The sequence below is a fragment of the Aythya marila genome, assembly GCF_965140915.1.
Source record: "Aythya marila genome assembly, chromosome: 11".
NCBI classification, from domain to species: Eukaryota; Metazoa; Chordata; class Aves; order Anseriformes; family Anatidae; genus Aythya; species Aythya marila.
Window position 1 is genome coordinate 20,570,633 of NC_139052.1, and position 19,197 is coordinate 20,589,829.

Sequence of the window (19,197 nt, forward strand, 5' to 3'; positions counted from 1 at the left end):
GCAAAGCTTCACCCGGGGGCAGGGGAGCAAAGAGAGAGCTTAAAAAATACGAAAAGATATTTTTGTGCTTTTTTAACTTCATAAATAAGTTAATTTCGTAATAAAAAGTGATCTGTTCAGCAAAGGGAAAATGCAAAAAGCAGTGAAACTCTTGAAAGAAGCAGCCTGGGATGTGGTCGGGGCTTTTTCTTGCCCTCCCTCGCTCTGACCGCTCGGGTAGGTTTGGCAAAGGCTCGCAGCGCTTTGTTGGATGTGAGTCTGCATTTTTCAGAGCAGAATTGTTTCCATGCAAAAAACGTCTGTCTGCTCTCCTTTCGGGTTAAATCCTCAAGGATCCGCCTCCTCTTTTCTTGTGGCCAGGGGACAGCCTCTGATCCAGGGGGTGCAAACCCAGCGCCCCGGGCAGAGCAGGGGCCGTGCGCCCACCTCCCCTTGGTGCCTTCGCACGAGGAGAAGGCTGGCGCCTTGAACCCAGAGCTGAGCCTGCTGATGAGCTGCTCGTAGGAGTTGGGGATGGAAACGGCACCGTTTGCAGTCCTCTTTCCTCTCAGGGAGGTGCTCAGACCTTGTGCCTGTGCCCTGGGGTTTGGAGGAGTCGCTGGGTTCCTTGCCATCAGAGCAGCCCGCGGGGATGCTCCCCTGGTGGTGCAACTTGCTGAGAGCTGCTCTCAGCAGCTGGCCCAGCGCTCGGGTGCACGCTGCCGTGCTTCTGTCAGCGGCTGTGAGGACAGGAGCTGCGCCGAGCCCTCCAGCAGGCAATTAGCAGGGTTTGGACGGAGCTGAGTGCTTGTGTTGCTCTGAGGTGGCTGGGACGTTTCTGCTCTTCCGCACACTCAACGTGCATTAAATCTTTATAGGGTTTATCCGGAACACGAACGCTACCCTAAGGACTGTTCAAAAAAAAAAAAAAAAAAAAAAAAGGACCTAAAAGCCTTCCTTTTACTAAGAGAAAGCAAAGTAGGCAGTACAAGCAACAGTGCCCTCATCTCTGTGCATGCACGGGGGGCCTCAGCTTGCTGTGGGGAAGCAGGAGGGGCTGGTGCAGCCCCCGTGAGCAGTGCCCAGCCACAAGGGGAGACCTGTGCAAAAGGAGCCGGGCCAGCTGGGCGCAGAGCAACCACGAGCTGATGCCTGCTCGCTGTCGGAGTGCTCTTATTCTGCGCCGGTGCATGCTTTCATGCGGCTCAGACTAATCCATTTCCAAGTCATCGCATTAAAAGCCTTAATTCCTTTGTCATACGCGCATGAAGTAGCGGTGCTGGGTGTTCTAGATGAGCGGTGCCTGCTGAAAAGGCCATCAGCTTCAATTTTGCAACAGCACCGAGGCTCTTAATGCCTTCTGTGGGTTGCATCTTGCACCGGGGACACCTCTGGTGCCTTTTTGGGGGTGGTGTGCTTGCAGATCTGCCCTGCCATGCTTCCTCGGGCAGGAGACATGCTAGAGCCGGGGCCGTCCTGAACAGATTTGGGTTGGAAAACCCCCGGGGAGGGACGTGCTGGTGGTGGGCGAGGGGGATGCTGAGCGCGCTGTTTGCCCCGCAGATGTCATGGCGCCCGCAGTACCGCAGCTCCAAGTTCCGCAACGTCTACGGGAAGGTGGCGAGCCGGGAGCACTGCTTTGACGGCATCCCCATCACCAAGAACGTGCACGACAACCACTTCTGCGCCGTCAACGCCCGCTTCCTCGCCATCGTCACCGAGAGCGCCGGCGGCGGCTCCTTCCTCGTCATCCCGCTCGAGCAGGTGAGTGGCACGGACCCCGCTCGGAGCGCCCCAGGAACCCCACTGCAGGGCAGTGTGGCCCCCTCTGCTCTCCCTTATTGTGGTGTCCTCGTGCTGGGACCATGACTTGGGGGAGTTGGGTTTATCCTTTACGAAGAAAATGCAAGGTTTGGACTCCAAGATCTTTGTAGGGCAACAAATTTTCCAAATGGAAATGTTCTGTTCTATCCCACCCCATCCCATCCCATCCCATCCCATCCCATCCCATCCCATCCCATCCCATCCCATCCCCATCCCATCCCCATCCCATCCCATCCCATCCCATCCCATCCCATCCCATCCCACCCTATCCATTATCTATTTCCATTTCCTACCCTACCCTATCCTATCCATATCCCATCCTATCCCATCCTTTCTGGTTCTGAAAGGCTTCTCCTCTTTTTGGCCTCTCCACGAGCACATGCCTGCAGGCTGACGGCAGCAGAGGCCCCGCAGGTTTTCCATCCCTGTGTTTCAGCAGCACGGCTTCCAAAAAGCCGGGGGTCCCCAGGAACCCCCATCCTGCCCAGCAGCTCGCAGGTCCCTGTCCTGTATGGCTCAGCCATCAGACGTGGTGCTGCACAGCTCTGCAACCAAATTTTCCATTGCAAAATCACCATTCCAGCCCCTTTAAAGCCGGGCTGTGCCCACCGTGGTCCAGATGAGCTCCACATCCTCATCTGGCACAGCTCAGCTCGGCACAGCTCAGCTCAGCTCAGCTCGGCACAGCCTGCGGCTGCCCAGGTCCCAGCTCTGACTCATCCGCAGCAGCTCCAGAAATGCCACTTGTGACGTTCCAGTGATATGGAGAGAGCCAAGGAGAGGAAGATAAGGAGAAACAAAACCACACCCGACCCATCTCTTTCATTTCCATCAGCTCTCTGTCCTGCGGCGAGGGAACGCCTGGCCCCGGGGACGTCGCTGTCCCCGAAGCCTTTCTAGCAGGGCGTTTGCTCCGTGCGCTGCAGCAGTGCCACCCCCAGCAGGATTTATTTTTAGAACTTCATCACCAAGCTGCAGTCCCTCACGAGCAGCTGATGCTTGGGAGCCACGTCCCGTGCCGTGCTGGGGGTCGGTTTGCAGCTGAAGCTGCCCGGAGCACTGCACACAGGCACCCAGCACATTTTGGTGCCATTAGTGCTCTTTGCAGCACTTACTCCTTCCCCCTGCAGCATGGGGCTTTCACTTCCCCACTAAAGCTTCCCTCAGCTCTTTGCAGAAGTGTCCGCATGGATCTGTGCATCTCTCCTTGATCAGCTTTAACCCCCCCGAAATAATTCAGCCGGCTCTGCAGAAGCCGCCCTGTCGGGCGCGGCCGCTTCTCCCCACGTAAAGTCCGTGCCTCTTCTGCATTTTTATTTAATTTCTCGAGTAGCACCGGCTACAGATGGAAGAAATTATAATCAGCGTTTTAATTGCAGCGCACAGCTTGACTCTTATTAATATTCTGCAAACAAGGAGCTTTCCCTCAGCCGTCGGGGCGCTGCCGCCTGCATCTCTGCCTCCTGCCCCGTGCTGCGGCGTTGCAGGCACCGAGCCCCAGGCGCTGAATGCGCCCATGCACGCTCTGCTTGTTCGAGGCCCCAAATCCCGAGCTGTTAACCCGGGATTGCCAGAAAATCACCATTTTTTTCCTGGCAAACGGAGAGCAATCCCAGCAGGATGGGAGCAGAGGGAGCGCGGTGCCGCTCGCAACCTGTTCGCACGGGACCGTCGGAGCAGACCTTGGCTCTCCGTGTCAAGTGGCTGCACGCTCCTTGGTACAACCTAATCATTTCATTATTTATTTTTTTTAAAATAGGAACTGATTAGCTCATTAAGAGTAAACTAATTTTCTTTGGAAATCGGCAGCCATCTAATTAATTGGCATCCATATTTAGCCGAACGTAATTAAGGTAACCTAGATACCGTGGATCTGCTCAGGGTTTGATTTGCTGCCATCTTTCCTTTTTTTTTTTTTTTTTTTTTTCTTTTTTTTTTTTTTTCCCCTTTCTGCATCTCTGCCCTCTGTTCTCGCCAGAAATCTTCCCCAGAAAACCCCTCTGCTTTGTGCGGGGAGTGACAATGCATTTGCATACGGCGGGCCATATGTTCCTCGGCACATCAGAGGCGCTGGGCCCTCAGCCGCGAGCCTGCCTTCGGGTGCTCAGCAGGAGCCAAACCTGGCTCCTTGGGAAGAAAAACCTCATGCAGGAGGCCCGGGACGTCCCCGAGCAGGAACCTGGGGATACCCGGCTCTGTTTTGGGGGAAGAAACCCCCTTTTGCAGCACCCTAGGAGTGAGAATGTGAGGGCAAAGGCGCTGAGCAAGGAGGAGCCGTGGGGTTATGGGAAAGCCAGGTTTTGGCCCATTTTTTTAAATATCCTCACAAAAATCCTGGAAAAAACAGAAGCGCTGTGTCCACGTTGTAAATACTTTATTAATTGGTTGATTAATTGGCACAGAATGGGCTTAATTGTGCTGTGCAAGTCACAGAGCGGAGCCTTTGCATCTTCGGGTTTCTGGACCACAGCTGCCCAGGCCCTGGAGGTGTCGGGGTGCTGGGGCTTTGGGCAGCCCCAAATTAATGGGGCAGGGCTGGGGGCAGCCCCCGGGCACGCAGCGAGCTGTGGGATGCTGCGGGGGGGGGGAACATGGGGCAGCCTCTGCAGAATCCTGGCTCCTGGCGCCGCAGATTTCTGCTTCTGCAGGGGTAAAAAAAAAGCAGCTTATTGTCCGAGGCTGGACAATGTTGTCTGGCTGTGCCGGGAGGAAGGGGAGAGGCAGGAGGAGGAGGCATTGTTTACCCGCAGGGAGCTGCAGGCCAGGGCTGGTGCCCGTCCCGGGCTGCTCGTGGAGCTGGGCTCATATGGGGCTGAGCCGCTGTGCCCGCGGGGTGGGCATGGGGACACCCCCGCCATGTCCCCAAAGTCCTTGGGGGAGAGTAAAGCCTGAACCCTGCAACAAGGAGCTGCCCACAATTAGTGCTCGTCCCTTCGTTAACCAGGGCTGGCACAAAAAGACTTTGTTTGGTGTCAGGGACCAAGCCCCAAAACCTGGGGGTCCCCAAATCTGCGCGGTGTGCCTGGCCCCGTAGCGCCCCGGGATGCTTCTGCGGGTTTTTCTGTGCCTGATTTTGGATGGAGGGAGACATCTCCTTTTAACCAAGAGATGAGCAGGGAAAAATAATAATAATAAATAAAAAAACCCCCGAGGTTTACAGAATAAAGTCACCTCTTCGCCGTGCTCTGCCCTGGGGCGCAGACGTCCCAGCAGGTCCCAGGGGGGTGCTGGGGAGCAGTGGGGGGGTCAGGCCGGGTGCTGCCCCCCTGCAGCCCCATCTGGCCCTGAGATGCCCCCCATGGACCGGGGGCAGCGAGGGGGGGCCCCGCTGGAGGCGCTCGGTGCAGCCCTGCGGGCTCTGCCTGCACCCTCTGCCGGCTAAAGCGGAGAGAAAAGTCCCGGGCTCGCCATTCCCAGCAGGCAGGGGGGGGTATTTTTAGTGTCCATAATCCCATTTAACGGCAGCATTACGCGGGCTTTTGTCTTTTTAATTAACAAGCTTGATCCCAGCTGCTGCTTTTATGGTGCGGATAAATACCTCTGCAGCCAGGCTGCGGCTCCTCGTTGGAGCAAAGTGCCTGGCTCTGCTGTCCGGTGTTCGGCTCTGGCGTGGCTGGAGGAGTTTCTGGTACCCAAAATTTGGATAACGAGTGTGCCGCAGTGTGGCTGGGCAGGAGACGGACGTTTTTAGCCCACCGGAGTATTTATATCACACGAGGGGAGCGGCTGCTGTTTCAGCCTCCGTCCAGGCAAAGCAGCGATGTGGGTTGCTTTCCCTGCTCTGCCTCGCATGGTTGCCTTGTGCCTAAAGGAGATGGGGTCCTCGTGCAGTGCTGGGGAGTGTCCGCTGGAGTCTGGGGGCTGCGGAGGCTGGAGGGGGCTGGAGGAGGCTGGAGGAGGATGGAGGGGGCTGGAGGAGGATGGAGGAGGCTGGTGGAGGCTGGAGGATGCTGGAGGATGCTGGAGGAGGATGGAGGAGGCTGGAGAAGGCTGCAGGATGCTGGAGGAGGCTCTCTCACAGCTCTCTGCGATGGCATGGCTGCTGCTCTCCAGCCATGTGCCTGCTGAGCGCAGTGGGAGGTAGCAGCGTGCATATTCTCCATGCAACCTCCTCCTCTTTCTCCTCCTCCTCCTCCTCTTCCTCCTCTGCTGGCTCTGGCCACATGCATCCTGGCGGAAAGGAGGTGGGGAGAGGCTTGGGGCATCTCTTCATTCAGCTGTTGGGCAGGAACAATCTCCTTCCATCTGCAATTGGGAATTTCCTTTGGGGTTTTCCCCCCAAAATATATATTTTTTGCCGTCTCTCAGTGCACCGCCTCCCCTGGCTGAGCTGCCCAGGATCTTGCCCCCTCCTTGCTCAAACAACTCCCCGTGCAGACGTGGTGCTCCGCTGTGCCTGCAGCTCTCCGAACCCCCGGGTCTGGTGCTGGCATTGCATGGCTTGCCATGGCTTTTTTGGGTCCCTTCCAAGGATTTCTCCAATTTCCCTCCTGCCTGTGCTGGTTCAGTTGAAATTAGCTCCTAATGAAAACCGAGTCACCTGCGGTGACCTCTGTGTGCGCCCAAATCAGCGGGGGCCTCCCCCAGGCCAGCCAAATCCAAGTGATTTTCTTCTCTTTTGGTTCTTGAGGAAGAGAGACCTCGTTTAAAGGAGACAGCCACAAATGTATTTACTCTTAATCTCGGCCGCTAGAGACCTGTGTGTACTCAAGGATTTCCAAGGAAACCCTGCAAATCCCGGGCAGCTTGGGCAGACCTCCCCTGATCCCTGCACAACCAGCAAGGGGTCGGGGAGCTGCAGGGGGAAGCGAGGAGGAGAAGGACCTGGAAGGGACCCTGGGGCTACACCTGGGGATGGACTCGGGCATCAGAATTACTCGCAGCAGGGCCTGGACAATTCACAGGGCTTGCAAGGAAAGCCTGAAGGAGGAGAAAGGCTTTTCCCATCCCAGGGGTGGTGGTCCCTGCCCTGGGGCCATGTGTCTGCCCATCCTGGGGCTCGGCATGCTGCTGGTGTCTCTGAGCCACCCCCGTAATGCAGCAAGGTGACTGAATGAAGCCACCTGCACAATTCCCTGCCCTTTATTTCCCCTTCTCCCCGCAGGCACAGCACAAACCCCTTCTCAATCCACAGCCCTCCTGCCCAAAATGCTGCAGCGGCCGGGCGAGGGCAGGCTCTGGGCGGCTGTGGTTGCAGGAAGCATCGCTCCTGCCAGCCCCTGCCCTGAAAATGCCAGAGCCCGGGGGCAAAGCCCGTCTGTCCCCCTCAGGAGCTGCTATTTGGGTCACAGAGCTCCGGGCAGCCTGAGGCAGGGACCCAGTTTTGGTTTAGGATTGGGATTCACTGCAGCTCGCCGTGCTGCTGCCAAGGTGCCTCCGGGAATGGCAGCCTGGGAAACTGTGACCTGAACCCCTGCTTTTTTTCCTTTTTTAAAAAAAAAAAAAAAAATTCTTTCCTTTTGGCCACTATTCTCACTGCTTTCACTCAGCCTGAGGCTCCTTCTCCTCTCGGAGGTGAACCTGGGCATGGGAACCAAGCCCACTGCTGCCCCGGGCTGTGTTTGCCTCGATTTAATCGGAACTCCTGGCTTCTTGGATAGAAACTACGACTCGTAACCAAACCCCGCTTTGTCCTCCGGAAAGCCTAATGAATTTTGACAAAAAACATCAAATCTACTTCGCAAAGAAAATTACTCAGCTGGTTGCCCAGAATTAAAGTGATTGCCCATTAACTCGTGCAGTTAAAAGGTCTGTCCTCCCGGAATTCGGCAGCTGCTGCGCGCATCCCTGCTCCAGACAGGGTGTAGCGATGTGCTAATGCAAATGGGAAAAGGGGGGGGTGAAAGCCAGATAATCTGCGCTGTTCGGGGAGGTGATGGCTGCTGTCATACTTAATATAATAGCCTGTAAAGCCGTGCTGGCATCCCATTAATTCCCGGGAGGTGGCAGGAGGGAGGGGGATGCTGGCTGCGACCAGGCGGCCGAGCTCGGCACTAATGCAGCACGGTGGCTGCTGCGTTCCTCTCCACCTTTGGGGTTCACACCGGTGTTTCCCTTCCCAACTTGGCCTACTGGCCTCTGAGCTCCATCCCTGCAGCTTGCACATGCTGGGCCTTGCTGCAGGCGATGCTCATGTGCAGGATGAGGCCCTGAGCGCACCACCTCCAGGGCTGGGGGCGCAGGACTGAGCTCTCCACAGCTCCTCCCTGGCTGTGCAGAGTTCTATTCTATTCTTCTTATTATTATTTATTATATTTACTATAATGTGTTGTTGTTGTTGTTATTATTATTATTATTATTATTATTATTATTATTATTATTATTATTATTATTATTATTATTATTATTATTATTATTAAAACACGAAGACCATGATGACGGGAGCGGCTGACCCCGGGGCTCTGCAGCTCTCCCCAGGCGAGGAGCAGTGCTCGCTGCCGTGTTGTGGCAGACGGACAGAATTATGAACATTTAGGTGCTTGGAGCACGCCCAAATGATGCTTTCAGCATCTAGAGGAGGATGCGGCGCATCCTTAGGTGCTCGTCACGGGGCCACCCTAACCCAGCCTGGCATTGATGGATATTGGGAAGGGACCTCACCAAAGGGGCAGAGGCAGTGGTGCGATGACCCTGCCATGGGCATGGAAAATGTGTGGATGTGTTAGAATTGAAGGGAACAGCAGCAGGCACCTGATTTTTCCCTTTTCCCCAAGAACTGAGCTGCCCACATAACCACATCCCCGGTGCCGTAAGGCTGGGCTGGTTCTCATCTCACACCTGAGCCGTGTCCGAGGGATGACTTAGAGCCGCTCCATCAATCTGAGCAAGAACTGGCTCCTCGCTGTACAAATAACCCCAATTTACGAGGCAAGCAGCCCCCGGGGGGGGGAGATTTCCCCGGGCACAGCAGCAGCAGCAGCCTGGTGCGCATCCCTGAGCGTGCGGCCGCCTGGAGCTGCCGGCGTTTCGCAGGGTGGATCCTACACAAAAACTGCAGAGCGCAGGGATTTCTCTGGGCAAAGCCCGCTGCTTTTCTTCTCCGGTTCGCTTTGCACTTCCAGCTGAAATGCTCATTTCTGGGCGTGCCAAGGGAAGCTGCGGGGCTGGGTTTTGCTCTGGGGGCATTTGGGGAAGCGCCTGCTGGCCGCGGGCCATTTCTCCTTGTGCTTCCCAGTGCCTCGCGTGATGGTTTTCTGCACTGTCATGCTACAAGCGAGCCGTCCAAAAGCGGCATCACTGCTTGATGGAAAGCAGGCTCCGGGATCTGCGACCGTCCCCGCTTCATCGTGCAATTAGCAAGCTGCGTCTCCCTGGGAGCAAATTAATTCGGATAAATCCTCCCAGCAGCGATGGTGCAAGGGCGAGCTGCTGGGCCCGATCCGGCTGCGCAGAGCACTCCTGGCCATTGCCCTTGGCTGCGGACACATAAAGTGCAGCTCGGTGTCCTCCCTGCACTGCTTTGCTGGTGTTAAATGAAGCCAGGAGCTCGATACTCCGAAAGGTCAGAGCTGGAAGGGCTATGAAATATTCAGCGGCTGTGTCGCGCTGACCTACTTTGTCTGCACGCTCCGAAGCTTGCCACCCCCTCCTGGTGGGTACCCAGGGATGCAGAAAGGACCAGGGGAAGGAAACGGGGGGGGGGTTGTGGGGTCCCGGCTGCGTCAGGAGGAGCTTTTGTGCTGGTACAGCAGGATGCTGAGCGTTGGGCTGTGCCGGGTGCCCTTGTCTGCTGCTGCTGCCCTTGCCCAGCCGGTGAGGCTGGACCATCCTAAAAGCCTTGCCAGGGTTTCCATCCATGTGAAAGGATCACCTCAAACGGCCTGGTGTAGCTGGTGTGTTATTGGCATCGTTAAGCAAGGATTTTTGTGGTTCCAAAGTCACGGGGGATTTGTTAAGTGCAGCCTTATTCAACATTGCTTGTGACGTTCAGGAGGAAAGTACCCAATAATTCCTAATTGACCTAATGGCTGATCCTCCCAGGGATGGGTTCGGTGCCTCTCGAGTCTCTTCCAGCCCTTTTTTCCTGTCTTTTTGGGTGGTCATACAGAGATTTCTTCCTGAAATCCCCACTCAGTGCTGTCTCCCCCCGCAGATGCATGGGGGCTCACGTGGAGCAGTCGTGTTTGCAAAAACCTTCATCGCTAAATTCCTTACATTTTATTTTGATTTACAGACAGGCCGGATCGAGCCAAACTACCCCAAAGTGTGCGGTCACCAGGGCAATGTGCTGGACATCAAGTGGAACCCCTTCATCGAGAACATCATCGCGTCCTGCTCCGAGGACACCTCGGTGAGCGGGGACACCCGGGGCTGGCTCCGCGCATCCTGGGCACAGAGAAATGGGCAAATCGTGCAAAAAACAGGCAAAAACCTCTCGGGTGTCCCCTTCAGCTCAGTGTATCAGCGTTTTTTCTTAGCCCAAAGCCTGTCGAGGAAGATTTTGAGTGGGGGAAAAAAAATCAGAGCGCGGCCGTGAATCACGGAGAGCTTTCTCCCACCTTTGATTACATCTACACAGAGCTGTGGGGGAAGAGGAGGTGCTGGGAAGGCCTCCTGAGCCTTCACCGCTGTGTCATTAACCTGGGAAATCAAATTAATTGTCCCTGGGGCTGTCCCCTGCTGGGGATGTGCTGGAGGGGACGGTCCCCACGGGCTCCCTGCTCCTGATGCCACCCCACGCTTGGGGTGCTGTGACGGGCACGCTGTCAACCCCCCGTCCACAAATACCTCGAGGTCCCTGCTCGGTAACGGCTCCCCCATGGGGACAAGGCTCGTTAATTAATTACCAGGGGACAATTAGCAGCACGGCGGAGCCTCCAGCCCCTGGTTCCCTCTGCGGTACTGCTGAAATGCTGGGGGCTGCAGCGCGGTGCCATTTTTGCAGCACACGTCTCCCTGCAGAAAGGGGCATTTTGGGGCAAAATGCACCCAGTTTTATCCATTCCCTGACACCCGGTTTGTAACTGGCCGCTGTCACAAGCAGCCCCTCCAGCAGCCAGCCACCGGGGTGGGCTTCTCCTCGTGTTTCCCTGTTTGAAAACCTCTGATGTCCCTCCGGGTGGGGGACGGGGGTCTCGGGGGGGTCTCCAAATCCCCCCATACACTCACCCCATCCCGCAGGTGCGGATATGGGAGATCCCCGAGGGCGGCCTGAAGAGGAACATGACAGAGGCTGTCCTGGAGCTGTACGGGCACAGCCGGCGCGTCGGCCTGGTGGAGTGGCACCCCACCACCAACAACATCCTCTTCAGCGCGGGCTACGACTATAAGGTGAGCCCCAGACCACGTAGGATGCCGTGGCACCAGTGGGGAGCACCTGTGAGCAGCTGGAGCTGGACCCCGGTGTCCAAAATCCCCCCTTGGTGGTGGCCAAGTGCCCGTGTGCGCGGTGCTTGGTGCCCGCTGGCTGGGGGTGGGTGGGTTTGGCACAAGCAGCAGCCCCAAAAGGGCGGGTGAGGAGCTTTGGAGGGGCCGAGCAAGCTGTTTGAGCTCCAAAATAGATCTTGGGATGGCCAAAATGCAGCCTCGCCCCCCCCACGCAGGTCCTCATCTGGAACCTGGACATCGGGGAGCCCGTCAAGATGATCGACTGCCATACGGACGTCATCCTCTGCATGTCCTTCAACACGGACGGCAGCCTGCTGGCCACCACCTGCAAGGACAAGAAGCTGCGGGTGGTGGAGCCGCGCTCCGGGAGGGTGCTGCAGGTGCGGGGTCCCCGGGGAAGGGTTTGGGGATGGGGGCACGGGGAGGAATCCCCACCGAGACACGGCGACGGCCGCGGGGTGCTCGTGGTGGGATGCGATGGAAATCAAAGGGGGAGAAATGTGGGTTGTTTAGGGGAAAGCGGTGGTTTCTTGGGGATGTCCGACCCCTGTCCTGCCCTGTCCTGCAGGAAGCGAGCTGCAAGAACCACCGCGTCAACCGCGTGGTGTTCCTGGGCAGCACGAAGCGGCTGCTCACCACCGGGGTCTCGCGCTGGAACACGCGGCAGATCGCCCTGTGGGACCAGGTTGGTGCCAGGCCCCATCCCAGCCCCGCATCCTCCAGCCCTTTGGGGTGTTTAAACCCCAAAAATCCCATACTGAGGGGCTGGGAGGGCCCCATCCATGACAAAGCCTCACTGGAGACCCCCAGGCTGGGGACTGGGACATCTCCTGCCATGGTGCCGTGGGGCAAGGCGCTGGGTTTGTCCCCGGACACCTTCATTGCCAGGCTGTTAATTGGGATTTTCCCCTTGCTCAGGAGGATCTGTCCATGCCCCTCATCGAGGAGGAGATCGACGGGCTCTCGGGGCTTCTCTTCCCCTTCTACGACGCGGACACCCACATGCTGTACCTGGCTGGCAAGGTGCGCCCGGCGAGGCCGGGGGCTTGGGGCTGGTATTGGGGTCTTTGTCCAGCCCCGTCCCCAACCAAACCCTAACCCTGCCCTCCTCCTGCGCTCCCTCCAGGGTGACGGCAACATTCGGTACTACGAGATCGGCTCGGAGAAGCCCTACCTGAGCTATCTCATGGAGTTTCGCTCCCCGGCCCCGCAGAAAGGACTGGGTAAGGATTGCCGCGCCGCTCGCCCTCCGCTGCCGAACCCGAACGTGCCAAAGGTGGCTGGCAGAAAGTGCCTAATTAAACTGTGTAGGTAATTGTGACCTCAGCTGCTGATTCCTGGGATTTTTCCTCACTTTTGGTGCTCGTCCCTTTCCCATTTTCCCCTCCAAATTCCCCCGGTGTGGCCCTGCCTGCACCCCGGGTCCCCAGGGTGCCTTTGGTGAGGGTTTTGGGTATTTTGATGAAGAACCGTGACTTTTGGGGTCCTGCATGCCATGGAGCTGGCCGGGTCCTAGTGTTTCCAGCACTTGGGGGATTTTGCCCAGGGGGGGGTCATCTTCCACGCCTCGTCCACAGGGGTGATGCCAAAGCACGGGCTGGACGTGTCGGCCTGCGAGGTCTTCCGCTTCTACAAGCTCGTCACCCTCAAGGGGCTCATCGAGCCCATCTCCATGATCGTGCCAAGGAGGGTGAGTCCCCGGGGAGCGTGCGGGGAGGGTGTGAGGACACGGCTGGGGCTGAGCAGCACTCCTGGGTGCCCAAAATTGGTGCAGCTTCTCCCTGTGGCTGCCTGTATGGACCCCCGCTGCCTCTCCCTGCCTTGCAGCTTCAGTTCCCAGCCAGAGGGAACAGGGAAAAAGGCCTTGAAAGTCCCGTATGGCCCCGTGCAGCCCTCGTATCATTTTCTTGCAAAGCGTGAGCTAAATGGGCATCACTCAGAGGCTTTATTTCTGATTTGACTTAATGGGGTAAACACCAGCTCGGGATTTGTAACCAGCCTGTGCAGCTGCGTGCCTGCGTGCTGAGGGAGGGAGCTGCTGCTCGCAGCACTTTGGATGGGTTTGGGAGCAGGTTTATGGAAGCTGCTGCTTTTATTTCCCCGTGTCTGTAGTCGGAGACGTACCAAGAGGACATCTACCCCATGACCCCGGGCACGGAGCCGGCCCTGACACCGGACGAGTGGCTGAGCGGGGTGAACAGAGGTAAAACCCTAAAGGTGCCGGGGGTGTCCGTGGGTCTGTCTGCGTGGGGATGCGCCGGGGTTGTGAGCAATCATCCGGGGAGGGAGCCCCAAAAGCAGCCCCCGCTCACCCCCGCTCTGCCCCCCAGATCCCATCCTGATGTCGCTGAAGGAGGGCTACAAGAGGACGTCCAAAATCGTCTTTAAGGCGCCAGTGAGAGAGAAGAAGGGCGTTGTGGTGAACGGCATCGACCTGCTGGAGAACGTGCCGCCCCGCACCGAGAACGAGGTAGGGCAGCACCGCGCGGCCCCATCCAGCCCAGGAGCAGCCCCATTGCTCTTCACCCAGCCACAGGGATGGTTGTGTTTGGGGTTTCCCCCATTTTTACCCCCATTTTGAGCATTTTACCCCCATTGCAGCACGGTGCCTGCAGCTCGGGGCAGCCCGCTTTACCCACAGGGCGCCCCGGCGGAGCGGCGTTACGCTCCTGAAAGCTTTTCCCGAAATCCTCCCCTGGAAAAATCACGGGGAGGAGCTGGGGGAGCGTGGCTGGGCGCATCCCTGGAGGGCTCCGCTCTTCTCGTGCCTGCAAACCTCCTGTGTGAGGCTGTCACCGAGCTGGGAGGGGAAAATTCCTCTGCAGCACCTCGGATACGCCGCGGGGGCACGGAGCCGGATCCGTCCCTCCAGCTCCTGCCCCTTTCTCCTTCCAGCTCCTTCGGATGTTCTTCCGGCAGCAGGACGAGATCCGGCGGCTGAAGGACGAGCTCTCGCAGAAAGACATCCGGATCCGACAGCTACAGCTGGAACTGAAAAACTTACGCAACAGCCCGAAGAATAATTAACTTCCAGGGACGTTTTATAAATAAACTTTCTTTGTTTATACTCGCTCTTTAATTTTATTGTATCCACTTACACAGAATATGAGCCAGAAGCCGAGTGACCTGCCAAGAGCCCAGATGCTAACTGGAAAAAACGTCCTCGTAGCCTCGTCTAGCACTAAAAAAACAGCCTCCACGCTCTGAGCGACAGCCACTGCATGAAGGGAAGCCGGGCAGTGCTCGCACCCCCTCGCTTCTCGGAGTCGGTAGGCGAGCAGCGTCGTCTTCGTCGGGGCCGGGCTGAGCACGAGGGTCCCTAGGAAAGCACCCCGGGTGCCTCGCCGTTGATTTTCTCCTATGCAAGGTGTGACAGCGATGCCCGTCGCTGCAGGGGCTGGGATGGGGTCTGTGGGGGTGGCGTGGGGCGGGCAGGGCTGCGTCCCCAGCCCTCGGCTGCGCACCCGCCCGGCTACACGCAGACCTCGCCTCTCTGAAGCCTATAAAAATTTTAAAAAAGGAAAAAGGAAAAAAAAAAAAAAAAGGAGAAAAGAAAAAAAAGGAGAAAAGAAAAAAAAAGATAAAAGAAAAAAAAAGATAAAAAAAAAAAAGATAAAAGAAAAAAAAATATAAAAGAAAAAAAAAGATAAAAGGAAAAAAAATATAAAAGAAAAAAAAGATAAAAGGAAAAAAAATATAAAAAAAAAAAAAGAGAGAAAATAATAATAATAAAAAAAAAGAAAACAGAGGCTGGGTTTCCTAGACAGAGAGGGATTTTTTGCTCCTTAACCCTCTGCAAAGTGGGACTTCACCTCCTCCTTTCCCCCCGGGACTCGTGCCAGTGCCCCGGGGAGGGGCTCGACGGGCGCAGCACATGTGTACAGTCACCGTGGTTGTGAACTAGGCCTCTAGCACAGGGAAAGAACCAAATACTGCTCGTTTTTCTCTCTCTTTTCACGGAGTCCAGTGGCTGAGCTGCCCAGCACTGCCAGTGCGACGGTTTCTCCTCCCTGTTCGTTCCCTTGTGCCCCGTACCCGACGCTTCCCTGTCTCTCCGTTACATGTGCTGTCATTGCCTATTATTTATGCTACTACGGAATAGTGACAAAATAAAAGGTTTTCAAGATACCAACCCCTTGCTTGTCTTTTCTTTCTTCAAATTTAAAGCCACCAAAAGCTTTGGGCGCCCTGGAGGGCCCCAAAGGGCATTTTTGGGTCTGCGTGAGGCTGCTCTTTACCGGCACCGCAGCTCTCCCCCGGCTGGGGCAGTGTTTTTGGGACCAGCCCCAGATTTGCAGGTAGCATGCCCCAGACAGTGGCCCCAGACTGCCTGGCTCCCCTGGGCTCCTTGCACGTGCGAGCAAGAGGGCAGTGCAGGGATGCTGCACCACCGGGGCCGTGTTTCCCCATGTACCCCTTCCCCTGGCCTTGTACCAACTCCAGAAGTCTCAGTGGTAAAAACGTTTGATTGAAAAGAGAGTTTTAAGCTTTATTTATTTATTTTATTTTATTTTATTTTATTTTATTTTATTTTATTTTATTTTATTTTCATTTTTTTTAAATTTAATTTCATTTTATTTTTATTTATTTTTTCCTGGTGTTGAGAAATGTGTTATAATTTGGTGACAGGGATGGAGTTTCCTGCTTTTATCACTCCTCATATTTAGAAGGAGGTGCGTCCCTAGGAAATTAACTCCATTTGAGGATTATTAATGTCTCGGCTGCTTCGTTACTGCCCAAAGCCCCTCCTGCTCCCGGAGCTCAGCCACACATTCGGAGCCACGATGTCCTGGTCCCGCTTGGGGTTATTTATGGCCGCGGCCTTATTCAGAGGTGGTGTGCTGGGCCTGATTTCACCAAATTATCCTTCATGAGGGAAGAGCGAGCCTGCCTCCGAAGCTCCCGGAATCCACACCAAGCGAGCCCAATTACAGCCGCGGGTGGTGATGATTAATGAGGCCATTAGCATACCTGCAAGCATCAGCACAAATCCAGAGCCCTGGGCTTGTGCTGCAGGTGAGGGGGACGCGGGTGCCCGTCCCCATCCCCTGCTCCCCAGCTCGTCCTCTCGGCTCCACCAAACCCCTGCCAGCAGCCCCGGTGGCTGCGCACCCCTGGGTGCCTGCAGGAGGTGGCCGCAGCGGGGACATTTTAGAAGGGGCTCCCAAAATGTCCCCACTGTGCTCGGGCTTTGCCAAAACCTCCCGAAGAAGCCACGGTGCTGCGGGTTTTAGGGCGGGCTCCTGCACCTTTTTTTCCCAGCTCTCTTGGGAACAGCTCGGGATTTTTCCTGCTGCTTCCCCCTGCGCCATCTGGGTGCTATTTAAAGCCGGCAGGCCCGTTTTGGGGCACTCCACGCGGCCAATTTTAGCCCTGAATTCCCTGTGCTGCTGCAGCCTCGCCATAAAGACCTGACAAATCAAATCACCCTTTTGGGGTGATTTGGGGCTGCTTGGGGTGTGCTGGGGGCCACGGGACCGACCACTGCTCGGGGTGAGCCTGCGCTGCTGCGGGGGGCTCTGATGCTTTTGGGTCATTTGCAGCATTTTATCAGGGTTTTAATTAGACCCACGAGCCTGTAACCTCCCGGCTTTTCTTTTCCATCCCTCTTGAAGACAAACAAGCATTACAGGGCGCTAAAGGCCAGCAGATGCTCACCCACCCTGCAGTGCTCACAGGGATGCTGCCTTGCTCTCCGGGCTGCAGAGCACCTCCAGGACCCCCCGGAGAACCAAAGCAATGCCCAAATATCCTACATACCCCTAGGATTCTCCATCCTGTCCCCTCCCAGATCCAGGCTGAGGTCTTCCCCTTCCCATACGCTGCTCACCACAGTTACCTCTTGATCCGACATCGTTAGGGGCAGCAGGTTTTAAGGAGGAAGGATTCAAGACCTCGGCTGTCCGCAGCAGACAGCCCCTTCCCCATGCAGCCGTGGGACAGGTTCCCTCCTGCTCTGCTTTCCCCCTCCCCATGAATGCCATCCCTCCGTGCTCAGCCTTATCGCCCTGACCTACTTTCTGCTTCCTGGAGGGCTGGCTCTGCTCCAGGCGAACACTTTTAGCTTGGCCTCCTGGTGCTGCCCATCCCCAGCGTTACCAGTTCCCAGCATCTTCCGAGCGCCTACCAGAAGGGATGTCTGGTGATTAACCCCCCTGTTAATTTATTGACAACATAAGATCTGCTTTTTGAAAGCTAAAATTAAGCAAATATAGAGAAGAAGCCACTGTGCTTGTTTGTTTGTTTGCTGTTGTTGATTGTGTTTTGTTTTTTTTTAATTAAATGGAGTTTCCCATCACCTTGCTGAGGACGCTCCGTGCTGGCAGAGCCTGGCCCTGCTGGGTTCAGCAGCTCCGCTGTGTCCTTGGGGACCCCCCCCACCTTGGGAACTCGATTTTCTCACTGCAAAAAGATTGTGGTTTTAAAATTTTGCCCCAAAAGGAAAGCTCCAGAATGTGATTTTCCCATCCTTTCCTGGAAGGAGGCTTTCAAACACCCCAAGGGCTCAGCACGGCAACACCCCATCCATCCCCTGTGCTACTGCCCTGCAGCACCGAGCTTCTGAACAGCTGGAAAATATCAGAGTGAATCAGCAGTTCTAGCAAAGGGGCTCCAGGAAGGTGTTTGAAGTAAAGGCAGGTGGTTTTCTCACAAGGGAGGATGTTCAGGTTGAAGTCTCAGATTTTAAGTTATCTTTAGGACATTTCTTCCCTTCATGTTGCGGACTGGAAACCCACAGCGTCTCCTTCCCAGGGCTGAATTTCTTCCCACCGTGAAGCCTGCAGTCATGAGACTTCTAAATTTCAGCGCGGGATGATTCATTCTGAGACGTAAGGCATCTTTAAAGGAAACCCTAAGAGATGCTTGGTCAGAGCAGGCACTGTCCTACAGAGAGCGGGGGGGGGTTTAATGCTTCCTACCCTACATCACAGCACAGGGTAGGACTATGGACTCGCTGCTTTAGGAATCCACTTTGGGCAAGGATTGTCATGTCACATCTGGCTCCAGAACAGGGCATGTCCCTCTGTGTTTATCCAAATTTCCATTCAAAGCGACCTGGAATGCTAAATGTGGACAAGCAGCCCTGCTGTGGGCAATGGGACGAACCCTTCCCTCGCTGCCACAAGGTCTTAAGGCTGAAAGAAAAAATATTTAAACTCCTGGGGATGGGGACTGAAGCAGAGTCAGCACCTGCAGCCACCCTCCTCCTGCCCAGCTGGTGGCTCTGTGGCCTTGGGGACCCTTCCCGACCTTCACCTGAAGCCTGTGCTCTGCCTTGGAGCTCCGCAAGTAGCTGAGGTACAAGCAGCACGATCAGATCAAGCAAGGAGAAGCTGTCCTCGAGTGCCAGAAATGCAAACCACCAGGCCATTAGGTTATTAAGGCAGCACAGGGATCGCAGTCCCCATCGGTCAGCTGGGCGCATTGCAAGCGTGAGCAAGAGCATCTCCTCCTGAGCATCTCCTCCCTGCCTGGCACGCATCCTCGCAGGCACTGCACAGCCCCAGGGAACGGGGCAGAAATGCCTCGTACTGAGCAGAGCATCAATCCTCAGAGCCGTGGCTTCACACGCTGCCCGCTGGCTTCACCAACAGATGCAAAAATGCAGATTTTGGAAAGCTGAGTCTGAAAAGCAGGGTCATTCCCACAGCCCCAGCAGCACGTTTTAGGCAGTTTGAGTTTTAGAGCAGGTTGAGGACAGCAAGGCAAAGTAAAACACCCCAGAAGCAAACTCTTGAGATGTCTGAAATAGGAACCAAGGGAGGGCTCCACGTTGCCTTCAGGCTTCCCGCAGCCCCTAACGTGCTCCAGGTAAAGCAAGATTCACATTACACGTATGCATGGCTGTGGGTTTTTGGTTGTTTTCCAAGAGGAGGCTGCAAGCTGGTAAATATCTTTATCCAGCATTCACACACAGGCACAGCACTGGGGAAGCAAGCCCTGGGGTTGAAGCGTGACAACTGGGCACTTGGAGAAAAAAACGTGAAGTTATCCATGTTGGGCAAACCTCCTTTTTGTTTTCCATGAAGTCTGAGGGCTGCCCCCTCCCTGTACCCAGCCCTGCTG

General features: G+C 55.9%; 1 protein-coding gene across 2 annotated transcripts in view; it reads left to right on the forward strand.

Annotated features, from left to right (window-relative positions):
- CORO2B (coronin 2B) overlaps positions 1–14,503 on the forward strand; it is a 29,210-nt gene extending 14,707 nt beyond the window's left edge. For both annotated transcript variants that reach the window (XM_082768759.1, XM_082768758.1), the window contains 11 exons: positions 1,543–1,743; positions 9,977–10,093; positions 10,924–11,073; positions 11,346–11,510; positions 11,699–11,815; positions 12,049–12,153; positions 12,257–12,353; positions 12,708–12,820; positions 13,243–13,333; positions 13,461–13,600; positions 14,026–14,503. In XM_082768759.1, coding sequence (XP_082624885.1) covers positions 1,543–1,743; positions 9,977–10,093; positions 10,924–11,073; positions 11,346–11,510; positions 11,699–11,815; positions 12,049–12,153; positions 12,257–12,353; positions 12,708–12,820; positions 13,243–13,333; positions 13,461–13,600; positions 14,026–14,157 — 1,428 coding nt within the window. In that variant the 3' untranslated portion in view covers positions 14,158–14,503. The remainder of the gene's footprint in view (positions 1–1,542; positions 1,744–9,976; positions 10,094–10,923; positions 11,074–11,345; positions 11,511–11,698; positions 11,816–12,048; positions 12,154–12,256; positions 12,354–12,707; positions 12,821–13,242; positions 13,334–13,460; positions 13,601–14,025) is intronic.
- The last annotated feature ends 4,694 nt before the right edge of the window (positions 14,504–19,197 follow it).